This window comes from Pelophylax lessonae (assembly GCF_965119305.1).
Source record: "Pelophylax lessonae genome assembly, chromosome: 10".
NCBI lineage: Eukaryota > Metazoa > Chordata > Amphibia > Anura > Ranidae > Pelophylax > Pelophylax lessonae.
In genome coordinates, this window is record NC_138777.1 from 173859223 (window position 1) to 173872165 (window position 12943).

Below are 12943 nucleotides of genomic sequence, written 5' to 3' on the forward strand. Positions count from 1 at the left end.
AATTGGGTTTAAGTCAGGGCTCTGGCTGGGCCATTCAAGAACAGTCACGGAGTTGTTGGGAAGCCACTCCTTCGTTATTTTAGCTGTGTGCTTAGGGTCATTGTCTTGTTGGAAGGTAAACCTTCGGCCCAGTCTGAGGTCCAGAGCACTCTGGAGAAGGTTTTTGTCCAGGATATCCCTGTACTTGGCCCCATTCATCTTTCCCTCGATTGCAACCAGTCGTCCTGTCCCTGCAGCTGAAAAACACTCCCACAGCATGATGCTGCCACCACCATGCTTCACTGTTGGGACTGTATTGGACAGGTGATGAGCAGTGCCTGGTTTTCTCCACACATACCGCTTAGAATTAAGGCCAAAAAGTTCTATTTTGGTCTCATCAGACCAGAGAATCTTATTTCTCACCATCTTGGAGTCCTTCAGGTGTTTTTTAGCAAACTCCATGCGGGCTTTCATGTGTCTTACACTGAGGAGAGGCTTCCGTCGGGCCACTCTGCCATAAAGCCCCGACTGGTGGAGGGCTGCAGTGATGGTTGACTTTCTACAACTTTCTCCCATCTCCTGACTGCATATCTGGAGCTCAGCCACAGTGATCTTTGGGTTCTTCTTTACCTCTCTCACCAAGGCTCTTCTCCCCCGATAGCTCAGTTTGGCCGGACTGCCAGCTCTAGGAAGGGTTCTGGTCGTCCCAAACGTCTTCCATTTGAGGATTATGGAGGCCACTGTGCTCTTAGGAACCTTAGGTGCAGCAGAAATCTTTTTGTAACCTTGGCCAGATCTGTGCCTTGCCACAATTCTGTCTCTGAGCTCTTCAGGCAGTTCCTTTGACCTCATGATTCTCATTTGCTCTGACATGCATTGTGATCTGGAAGGTCTTATATAGACAGGTGTGTGGCTTTCCTAATCAAGTCCAATCAGTATAATCAAACACAGCTGGACTCAAATGAAGGTGTAGAACCATCTCAAGGATGATCAGAAGAAATAGAAAGCACCTGAGTTAGATATATGAGTGTCACAGCAAAGGGTCTGAATACTTAGGACCATGTGATATTTCAGTTTTTCTTTTTTAATAAATCTGCAACAATGTCAACAATTCTGTGTTTTTCTGTCAGTATGGGGTGCTATGTGTACATTCATGAGGAAAAAGAATGAACTTAAATGATTTTAGCAAATGGCTGCAATATAACAAAGAGTGAAAAATTTAAGGGGGTCTGAATACTTTCCGTACCCACTGTATATAGAATCACCGGTCTCTATGATCATTTCAAAAGCCACGCCCCCCCCCACAGTTAGAATCACTCCCCTAGGCTCACATTTAACCCCTTGATCACCCACAATGTTAACCCCTTACCTGCCAGTGTCATTGTTACAGTAACAGTGCATATTTTTAGCACTGATTACTGTAGTACTGTCACTGGTCGCCCCAAAAGTGTCAAAAATGTCAGTTAGGGGTCCGATCTGTCTGCTGCAATGTTGCAGTCCCACTAAAAATCGTAGATCGCCGCCATTACTAGTAAAAAAAACGAAACAATAAAAATTACATAAGTCTTTCCCGTAGTTAGTAGACGCAATAACTTTTGGGCAAACTCATCAAAATACGCTTATTGTGATTTTTTTTTAACCAAAAATATGTAGCAGAAAATAAATTGGCCAAAAATGTTAGAAAAATTTTGATATTTTTTCACAATTGCCGCTCTTTTTTTGTTAATAGCGCCAAAAATAAAAAAATGCACAGGTGATTAAAAACCACCAAAAGAAAGCTCTATTTGTGGGTCAAAAAAGGACATCAATTTTTCTTGGGTCCAGCATCGCACAACCGCGCAATTGTCCGTTAAAGTAACGCAGTACTGAATCGCAAAATATGGCCTATTCATTAAGGGGGAAAATCTTCCGGTCCAGAAGTGGTTAATTTTAGAATGAATGAACTTTATCGAACAAAAACCACACACACTGTTAGAAATGTTTTCATTCAATAAATAAATAATTTCCGTCCTGTTTTTTCTAATTTTTTCATCACTGCAGTCGAAAACAAACGTCGATTTGACCCAATAAAGATTTGGAAATGAAGAAAAACTTTCCTCATTCGAAATTCTACCCATCTTTGGCCAGCTTAACAGGACTACATGTTGACAGTACTGGAACCAAGCTGGGCAAGCAACAATCCTGGGGGCCAAACACGTAGGTTCACATATACTTTTAAAACCTACCAACGGCAGTAATACTGTATAAGCAAAATAAATAATATAACATCTACTCACCGATTCCAGTGACATGTCTGGCTCTGTGGGTCTCTGGCTTGATATGTGGATAATAGTATTTCTTATTCATTAAAAAGTAGCCAATAGTTGCACAAGGATCCCAGTTTATGAGTTTATCAGAGCTCAAACTTCATAAACAATAAAAACAGAGACATCCCTGGAATATACTGGCACTTCCAGTTAAAGATAAGACATCAGCAATAACTTGCCACTGATTTAGAAACGAACACCACTAATCAGCATATAAAAGGGCTTATCACACACATATGGTGTAGTGCACAGATAAGATTTAAAAATTGCAACAGCCATTTAGTAATTACTACCAAAGCAAACCTTTTTTTTTAAAAGGCAAATTATAATTTTACTAATTAAAATAAAAAAAATATATACTGCTAAATACACAAAGTCAAGTTTACCACAATACTTACTGTATGTATTTAGCTTTGCTTGTCAAAAGCTACAGTGCATTGCAAAATGGCCAGCTGAGGAATTGTTAGTGATCTCACCAGTCTTAGACGTTGCTTACTTTGTATATGCTTCCAACTTAGCAGTGCCAACTCCTCTACCTCAAGGGCAGTCTAAACGGAATACTTATGGTCATGTAAAACCAATTTGTAGAAATAAAAGTGGTTGAAAGGAAATCATTTTTTTAAAAATAACAAACATGTCTATACTTACCCGCTTTTTGCAACAGAATTACATAGAGCAGCCCTGAACATTCTCTTCTTAGCTTCCCTGCAGGCGCTCCTGGCACCTCCTCTCTGGCTAGTGCCCTCAATAGGAAGCTGCTTCCCATGGGGGTATTGATGCAGGCTTGCTCCCTCCCCCCCCCCACTACTGCGTTCATTGACAACAACAGCGGGACTTTTCCCCCTACCCCCCGCCCCCTCGTTACTGGCTTTCATTGACAGCACTGTGAGCCAATAGCTCCAGCTGCCTCAGTAAAGCCTGCGAGACACGGAAAGTAAGGGGAGAGAAGAACTGCAGACGTCAAGAGCGCTGGATTCAATGTGGGCTCAGGTAAGTATAGGGTGTGTGTGGGGGGGGGGGGGGAGTTGGGTGTGAGGAGCCAGTATTGATGCCTTAACATTTTTTACCTTAATGCAAGGAATGCATTAACCACTTTACCACCAGAGGATTTTGCTGTCTTACGTCCAGGCCACTTTTTGCGATTCGGCACTGTGCGACTTTAACTGACAATTGCGCGGTCGTGCGACGCCGTACCCAAACAAAATTGACGTCCTTTTTTTCCCCACAAACAGTGGTATTTGATCACCTGTGCGATTTTTACTTTTTGCGGTATAAACAAAAAAAGAGCGTAAATTTTGAAAAAATAACAATATTTTTCAAATTCTTTTTATATGAAATTCCCCCAAAAAATGTAAAAATCTAAATTTTTTTATTTTTGGCCACTTTGTTTTCTGCTACCTATGTTTGGTAAAAAAAAAAAATCACAATAAGCGTATTTTGATTGGTTTGCACAAAAGTTATTGCGTTTACTAACTAAGGGAAAGATTTTTGTCATTTTTGGTGTTTTTTTTTTAACGAGTAATGGCAGCGATCTGCGATTTTTTTGCGGGACTGCGACATTGCGGCGGACAGATCGGACCCTTGACTGACATTTTTGGGGATACCAGTGATATTACTACAGTAATCAGTGCTATAAATATGCACTGTTACTGTAAAAATGACACTGGCAGGGAAGGGGTTAATTTTACTGGAGAGGGAGGGGTATGCCTGGTGCTTACTAACGTGTGTGGGGGGAGGTGACTGAGTGACACAGGGACAGATCGCATGTTCAGCTATGCTGAACCCTGCAATCTGTCACTGTCTGTCACTTAGGAGATCCGCCCGCTTTGTTTACACAAGCGGGCGGATCTCCAGACTCGATTCCCCGACGATCGGGGAAGAGCAGCGGCGATCGCCGCCGCTCCTCCCCTGGCCGGACTCCCGCTGTGACTGAATACAGTGGGAGCGAGCCTCCGGCGGCGCTAGGTCCACGTCGCTGGACGGGAACTAACCACTTTGCCGCAGTAGAGCTCGAGTGAGCGGTCGGCAAGTGGTTAAGGTAAAAAATGTTTAGGGTTTAGAACCACTTTAAAGCGGTTGTATACTCAAAAAAACAAACCCTGCAAGACAAAGGCATAAGGAGCTAGTATACATCGCATACTAGCTCATTATGAAATACCTTAAAACGAAGCCCTGACACGGATCCCCGGACACCGCTGTAGGAGTGGACATGATCCCTTGGCGTCTCTTCCGGGTTCGGCGGCTCCGGCACTGTGAGTGGCCAGAGCCGCGATGACATCACTCCCGCGCATGCGCGCGAGGGATTAACTTTCCGGCAAGGAACTCTGAAGGTCCGCCGGACCTTCAGAGCGCATGCGCCGCTAGCGTCAGCGGCTGCATGCAGTGCAAATATCTCCTAAACTGTGCAGGTTTAGGAGATATTAATTGTACCTACAGGTAAGCCTTATTATAGGCTTACCTGTAGGTAAAAGTCAACAAAATGACTATACTATCGCTTTAAAGTTTCTATTGTTTTGTTAAAGCTGGAAGTAATTGTAAAGTCTCTATTTTTTTTTAAAATAACAAACATGTTATACTTACCTCTGCTGTGCAGTGGTCCTGGATGGCCGAGGGACTCCTGGACATCGCTGGACAGAGATGGGCTCAAGTAAATATTAGGGGGGCTACTATACACAGAAGGCTTTTTATCCTAATGCATAGAAAGTCAAGAGAGTTCCCAGCGGAGAGGAGGAGGAGGGGTTGTTCCTGGCTAGAGGCTGATGCAAGGAGGTAATTTGGAGAGTGTGTGTGTGTCTCTGGTCAAACGCTGATCACCCCATCTGGGTCGGAGAGAGGCACTAGAGAAGACACCCTCTGATACAGAGGATGGTCATAGACCCTGACCTAATCCACTGTCCAACTGTCAGGGGAACAGCATTTCAGTCACAGACCAGATACAGTCCTCGATGGGGAATGGAGGCAAATATTGTTATTACAAGAGTTGGTGAGAGGTTTCTAGCCAACCCTGTACTACACCTGAATAAAAGAGGGACAAAGTTGTCTGCAAGAAACTAAATGTCAGTGCCTGCATCAGTTCTTAAAAGGACACTATCCTGAGTGCTCCACCACATCCAATGGGCCCCAATGAGCTGGCCAGCAGAAGGAAAAGAGCCGTTCATATGGACAACTGAAATGTAGTACTGGGTAATGCCCTCATGACTGTAAGCCTCCATGACTGAAAGAACTTAAATCCAATGAATGAAATGGGTGGGCCAGAAATAATAGGATTGGCTGATGAAAGGGCTAGATCGGTATGTCTTAACTCCAGTCATCAGGGCACACTAACAGGCCAGATTTTAAGTATTACCTTGGGGAGATGCAGACTAGAATACTGCAATCACTGAGCAGCAAATTATATCACCTGTGATGTATTTCAATTTTCTTGCAAACCTGGCCTGTTAGTGTGCCCTGAGGACCGGAGCTGAGAAACACTGGGCTAGATGATGCTAGGTGTACTCCTATCAGCAAATGAGGAAGACTGTGAAAAGTTTACAATGTTTAGTGAAATTAGAATAAGCAATTTCAGTACAGGAGAGGAGCTTGTACGACTGTGAAACACAAAAGATAAGGATGGAATTCAGCTTTAAGTCTTTCCACAACTGACATACTGTTGCATGCCACCAGCCACATTGCCATTATTCTCTATTATCAGATTAATCCTTGGTCTGGCAGATGCACTGTAGTCAAATATGAAGCAGGAGCACTAAATTGCTGTCCCCAGGCAGGTTGAAGTAACCATTCTTGTAATAAATGCTAAGCCCACCTTCTATCAAGTTTCCCTGTTGATCTTTGAGGTTTTCCCATATAAAACAGCTAACAGGGACCAATCTAACTTTCGCAGGGCAATTCAAGATTTTACATACCTTTAGCTGCTTGTATATCTGGATCTACTCAATGGAGAAATGGCTGCACTCAAGTATAATCAAGATTCAGGTTTATTGACCGAACATCCCAATGTGGCAAACAACAGGTAGACGCGTTTCACACACTATGTGTGCTTAATCATTAAGCACACATACTAGTGTGTAAGAACAAACAGTATCTTTTCACTCAGTGCCCAGTGTCAGTGGCCATCATCCCTATAAATTGTGAACAAGAAGGGTTCCCCTATGTATGGGACTGTAAATGCCACTGAACACTGTGTTTTGTATAAAATATCTTTATTGTTACAAAATACATACAAAATAATAACATAAATCAATAACATCACAGGGCATAAAAATATGCATGCATATGACAGACCAAATACCGAACACAATAGGGGCGCTTAGGTGTACAAGGTGATCATGGAACCGGAACCGACCCTACGCTTTTCGGGCAGAAGAGCCCTTCTTCAGGGGTCACCCAAAGCTCCAGATACAATACCTAGTATATCCTTAGCGTCTATCCCTACGGATTGGATTGGTCTGTCAGCTAAAAAATGGTATTGCTACCATTAGGAGGAATGCCCAAATTCCCACAGGCCCGTTCCAGGGCTGCGAAGTCTGTGAGAGTATGAAAGAAGTAGTAGCATCCGCCCAGAGGAACCAGGAGGGCACCACGATGACCGGCAAAAAAATTGGCTCAATATAAACTACTCCCGTAAGGGGGAGGGGGATATATCCATATAGCAACCTGTATTATACAGGAAGGATGAGACCACAGAGGGTCCAATATAGTACAAGTAGTAATAGTCTTGTATGGGTGAGATCAAGGTGTATGTGTATCTGTCTCCTATCTTGCTATGGGCTTGCCAAGGAGTAGTTTATATTGAGCCAATTTTTTTGCCGGTCATCGTGGTGCCCTCCTGGTTCCTCTGGGCGGATGCTACTACTTCTTTCATACTCTCACGGACTTCGCAGCCCTGGAACGGGCCTGTGGGAATTTGGGCATTCCTCCTAATGGTAGCAATACCATTTTTTAGCTGACAGACCAATCCAATCCGTAGGGATAGACGCTAAGGATATACTAGGTATTGTATCTGGAGCTTTGGGTGACCCCTGAAGAAGGGCTCTTCTGCCCGAAATGTGTAGGGTCGGTTCCGGTTCCATGATCACCTTGTACACCTAAGCGCCCCTATTGTGTTCGGTATTTGGTCTGTCATATGCATGCATATTTTTATGCCCTGTGATGTTATTGATTTATGTTATTATTTTGTATGTATTTTGTAACAATAAAGATATTTTATACAAAACACAGTGTTCAGTGGCATTTACAGTCCCATACATAGGGGAACCCTTCTTGTTCACATACTAGTGTGTGAAACGCGTCTACCTGTTTGCCACATTGGGCAAACCGATGCGTGCACCTGTATATCATCAGGCTTCCTGATTCACCTGTTGCAGTGAGTTCTCCTTGTCTTTGTATCTGGATCTACTGATCTTTTTCATATGTGGGTTTACATTCGATGTAACCGCTGATTATGCCTTCTTTACTCCTACAGATACACAGTACATTAAGTTATGCATTAACGAATCACTAAACACATATCATTTATATCAGGGCTCAAAATTTCAAGTCCTGAGCTACTAGCAAAGCCTTAAGAGTTACTCGCCTCCAGTTGCCCCACCCAACCCCTACCCTGTCCGGCCCCTAAACACGCCCTTGTAAATCTCATAAAATATCAGCATATCAGTGCAGCCTCATTAGTGCCGTCTATCAGTGCCCATCAATGTAGCCGGACTGGCCTACTGGGATACCGGGAAATTCCCCCGGTAGGTCGGCAAGTCACTTTGCCCTAGTGCTGGCTGAAAGTCAATAGGACCTGTAAAAAAAATGGCTGCCGCCGGCCCGACTTGTGCACTACACATGCGCCGCCGCCGCTTGGGAAAGCCCCTACACTCTTGGCTAGTCTCAGGTAGACGTGATTTTTAAATGTAAGGCGCCTGACACAAGGGTAGGTGAGACCCCTCCACAGCCCCCTTATCTCTTTAGGAGATACAGTGCTGTGGGCATGGTACAGGAGATTCTACTGTCCATGCCCACAGCACTGCATCTCCTGTACTATGTCCGCAGCCCTGCATCATGCCCGCAGCCCTGCATCTCCTGTACCATGTAAGGAATATACTTGAGTATATGCCCCGCGCCCGGTGATCAAAAATAAATATGTGAATAATAAATTAATTAAGTGAATAAGTAAAATTGTGTGTTTATAGCAGCTGCTATAGAGAAGATGTAAACGTGTTGCAGGTAAGTAGTCTATAATAGGCTACCTATAGCGCTTGCTAAAATTAATTAATTGAAATATAATGTTATTAATAAAATATAAAGTGATATACATAAATTCCATTAAAGTGACTGTTGTGACAATATGGTGATATATACTGTACAGCTTATTTCATATAAAAAGTCATTCTAAAAAATTTCATAAAGTGACTATAGTAAAAATATCAAGGAAAAAAGTCCAAAAAAGTTTTCAAAAGTTTTAAAAGCCAATAAATAAATAAATAGTGAATCTCTCATGCAAACAATGCTTATTCCCAAGTAATAAGTGCAAGTGCTCAGCGTGGTGATTTCTCAATCCGCTCTGTAGTGCTCAGTGCAACTTTAATTTCCACTGTGATAAATGGTAAGATTGGATCACTTACCAAATAGCGTGGGTCATGTATGCCTTATGGCTTTAAGACCAGCCAAGCTTAGGTAGCCTTCCAGGCTATAATGTAGTCTCCTCGTGGCTTGCTTTGGGTGGGTAGGATGGCGGGCTTCCCCTCTCTCTCCGCTCACCTCAGGCCGGATCAGAAGGAAGATAAAAAAAGCTCCGGATGGTGTAGTATTTTAGATATCAATTTTATTCCCCAATTAGGGTAAAATGTATTGGTAATGAATCAAAGTATTAAGGACAATATAAGCCAAAATAAAAGAAAAAATTAGTAGTTTGCCAATTCAAAAACGTGAAACGGCTGCTCGTGAGCGTGTGTCTCGGTGCAAACCGAGTGCAGGGTAGCGAGCGGGAAGACTTCCGGCTTGCGTTCCACCTGCGTCACACGTCACGTACGCTGTGCGTTCCAAAACTTACGCGTTTCATCACATCCGGTGACGAAAGAGGGGGATGTTAAATTAAAAATATCAATTTACTACTTTTCAATTTATTATTGAATACACTTGCCAGATGTTCTAAGTGAGGAGTCAGAAACCTGTGGCATGTGTGGCATATAAGCGGAGTTATAAGTAATCAGCACCCTCATAGACAGTATAAGGCAGGCAGAGGACAGAAATTAACCATCCCAGGACAGTGATCAGCAGGCTATATGGCACTCACCCTCCTTCCTCTCCCAGCGGTCCACAGTGAAGGTGAAGCCCCTGTTTGCCCTCTCCAGGGCCCAGCACACCTCACTCAGAGTCTTCATGATGAGGAGCTCTATGCTGGTCTTGGTGTCCTGGCTCTTCTCTTTCAGAACCTCTACTGGGGGGTCACAAAAGCTGCCATGAACTCCTGACACCGCCGGCCACCTGGTCCTCCTATGACACCGAGGCTGCCGTCTCTGCCCGCTATAGCTAAGAGAATCCAGCCGCCAGTCTAGTCACCACCGCTGCTGCCAGCAAAACCGAGGAGCTGCCTCTGCACCCCATGAACATATCCTACATAACAGCCCACATACGTACTCACTGATGCAAGTATCCTCCTCCGTGTAAGAATCATCCATCTTCTCTTACTTCCTGGTCCTTATTTCCTGTTTGCGTTCCACCGCTGAGCTAGGTGGAACGCATATGGGCCGTGATGACGTCATACGTCATGCGACGTTTAGCATCATTCTCAAGTGCCGCTCAAGGCGCCTATTTAGAAGAGCGGTATGCACAGAACAAACCGTTCGTGCAACCGCTCACTAACAGCACCAACCCTACACGATCCAGACTTCACCCCTGCTGGGAGAACGCTGCATTCCTTACCTACCTACTGACCGGATCCCCAACGTCCTGCTTGATTCACTGGAGGTCACCAGGACGTCACTCTTAACTCTGCAACTGTTCCTATATGGATAAGTACCCCATAGGGGATCCTACCATTCCTGAGCTACTTCCTCTTACGAATTGCTGACCTGGTATAAGTGTTTCAATTACATGTATGCTCTGTCTCACACTGCAAAGAAGTATATACCATCTTCTGTCCGTTGCTTTGCTTATGCTGAGTTCTACTACGTGTTACTGGGCAAGTCATACTTTAGCCATATACTAAACATTGTACTACAGTCTGCTGTGCTTCCGCTTGCATATGTGTCTTGCATGTCCAGGGACAGTTTCACCCACTATGATGAGTTAAGAGAGTTAAGTCGGGTGATTTAACATATCTCTGCAATACTACTGAGTGGATTTCTGCAGCTGTAGATCCAATTCAACCTAAAATATAACCAGAGCGTTACACTCCGTAGACCAGCTTCCGTAAACTGCGTGGGCGGGGTCCTGAATCCATTGCGATTTGACTGCTCTGGCGCTCTGTAATTTGCGCGGGTCCACTCAGTGATTTCCGGCTCTGCGTGACCCACTCAAATGCAGCTTGCGACCCACCAGTGGGTCCTGACACACAGTTTGGGAACTCCTGGTATAGAGAGTCCAGTAATGCACCAGTAAAAAATTAGGAAGCAAAGTCCCTCTGCAGTAATAAAGGTGATCTGCCAAGCTTCTTTGTGGGGATGCAGGGGTAGCAGATGTCCCAGTTCAGAGGTAGAACAGACACCTCAAACAGGGGAGAAAACTTGCAAACATAGTACCCATGAAAAAGAATCTCCACACAGTAGTGTGGAGCAAACGTATGATCAGCTAAACAAGGAAAACAGTGCAGGTTCAGGCAAAAGGAGCACCCAAGGGTAAGCACATACATGACTCACGTGTCCCCTCCGGTGTCAGGGCCTGGGATCGCCTCCTCGTTCTCTGCGGGCGGGGGGGGAATTTCCCCTGATTTGCAAAGTCACCCGAGCGCCCCGCCCGTCATGGGAGAATCTGTAGCCGGTTAGGATACTGAATAGACTCCATCTCTATCAAGGTATTTAAGGCGATCTGCTGGGGCACGATGGGTGCACGAGGAGTTCCTGCGAAATGTGAGCGACAAAGGAAAGCACCATCTATAGGTGAAGTCAAGCTGGTGTGCAAGTTCTAAGATAGGACAAAGTAAAGCTCTGTGTTGCAGGGTCAGTCTTAAAAGATCTAGAAGGATCTTGATAGCAGTGCCTTTAAAGTCCACAGGGCTAGTCTACAACACCTTACGTAGGATGGTATCTTTATGGGTATAACGATGTAGGCGGCAAATGACAAAACGCGGCCTGTCTCAATTGGTGGATCTAGGACCCAGGGCTCTATGCACCCTATTGAGCTATAGAGTGGAACGAGAAGAAGAGACCGGTACCTTATGGAACATAGCGATAACTGTGTCAGGCAAATACTCCACGCTCGTGGCCTCCAAGAGGCCATGGAGGGGCAAGTTGTTGCGGCGGCTTGGGTTCTGCAGGTCTTCCAAAAGTAGTTGTAGGGCCACGGCTGTGTCTATATGGTAGTCTATATGGGCATTCTCAGGAACTGTTACTCTGACCTCCATCGCCATAAGTGAGGATTCCCCAGTGGACACACAGTTTGATAGAGACTGTACTGCAGTGCTAACTGCTTGGAGTTCCTGGCGGTGCACATCCTTCAGCCAGAGGATAAAAGCTTCAATCTCCGTTTTACTAGCGAGAGCCTGGATGAGTGCCCAGAGGTCCGCCTCTACCCGAATCGACTCGGTATGTCGTGGGGACTTAGAAATGTCAGGAAGAAGAGCAGCCGGTGCCTCCAAAAATTTATCAGAGGTTGTAGAGAAGCTAGCTGAAGCAGGTGGCACCTGTGTGCTCCGGGATGTACGAAGGGATGCTGGGTGGGTCCACCATCTTGGTGTCGGGAGAAGTTCTCTGTGTACCCGGGAAAAAACGTATGTCCCCTGAGAGTTTGGATGTACGGGTTGTCCTGATAGCAGATTTCGCCTTACGCCTCTTTGCTGAGAGCATACCGAGAAAAGTAGAGCAAAATAAGCTGGGAGGGGGGTGTGGCCTGACTGTCATGGCGTAAGGACGTTTGAGCTCCTGCTTACCCTCAGGCAAACTACAATTTAGCAGCGGTCCCCCGGTCTCCAAACCTACCTGAGCGATGCCTCCTTATCGGTGCACTTAATCCCAGCCACCCGGCGGCAGCGGCGCACAGGCTGCAATCCTTCTGCACACCTCATTTGGTCAGCTCCAGGAATGTCACCAAGATGGCGGCCGGACACGAGGCTTCACAGTGCAGCTCACTGGTACACAGCAGTGGCTCCCTAGATCCCTCAACCTCACCACAAGTACCAATCCCTACACCATCTGCACTCTCAGGAGATACATTTTCTCCACTATCAGAACCTGATGTAGCAGAGGCAGCTTGGGATTTAAGAGAACATATTAAAGCTCTGCCAACTAAAACTGACATCCAACAGCTAATTGCTGCTGTGGAGCTCTCTTGTAAGCAGGCCATTGAAGGAATTAAAATAGAAACAACAGCTTTGGGGCACAGGGTGGAGGCTGTATAGATCAGTCAGGAGGCGACTTTGCACACCATTGCGACTCTACAAGAAACTGCCACACATCATGAGGAGGTTCTTAACTCTCTCCTCGACCAACCTGATCACTACGAAAATCGTAACAGGAGGC

At 45.1% G+C, this 12943-nt stretch overlaps 1 protein-coding gene across 1 annotated transcript in view; it reads right to left on the bottom strand.

Annotated features, from left to right (window-relative positions):
• Positions 1–11829, bottom strand: part of LOC309566010 (uncharacterized protein) — a gene marked incomplete at both ends in the record, with an annotated part of 35720 nt that extends 23891 nt beyond the window's left edge. Inside the window, one exon of the mRNA XM_082271029.1 lies at positions 11641–11829. Coding sequence (XP_082127155.1) covers positions 11641–11829 — 189 coding nt within the window. The remainder of the gene's footprint in view (positions 1–11640) is intronic.
• Positions 11830–12943: the final 1114 nt, after the last annotated feature.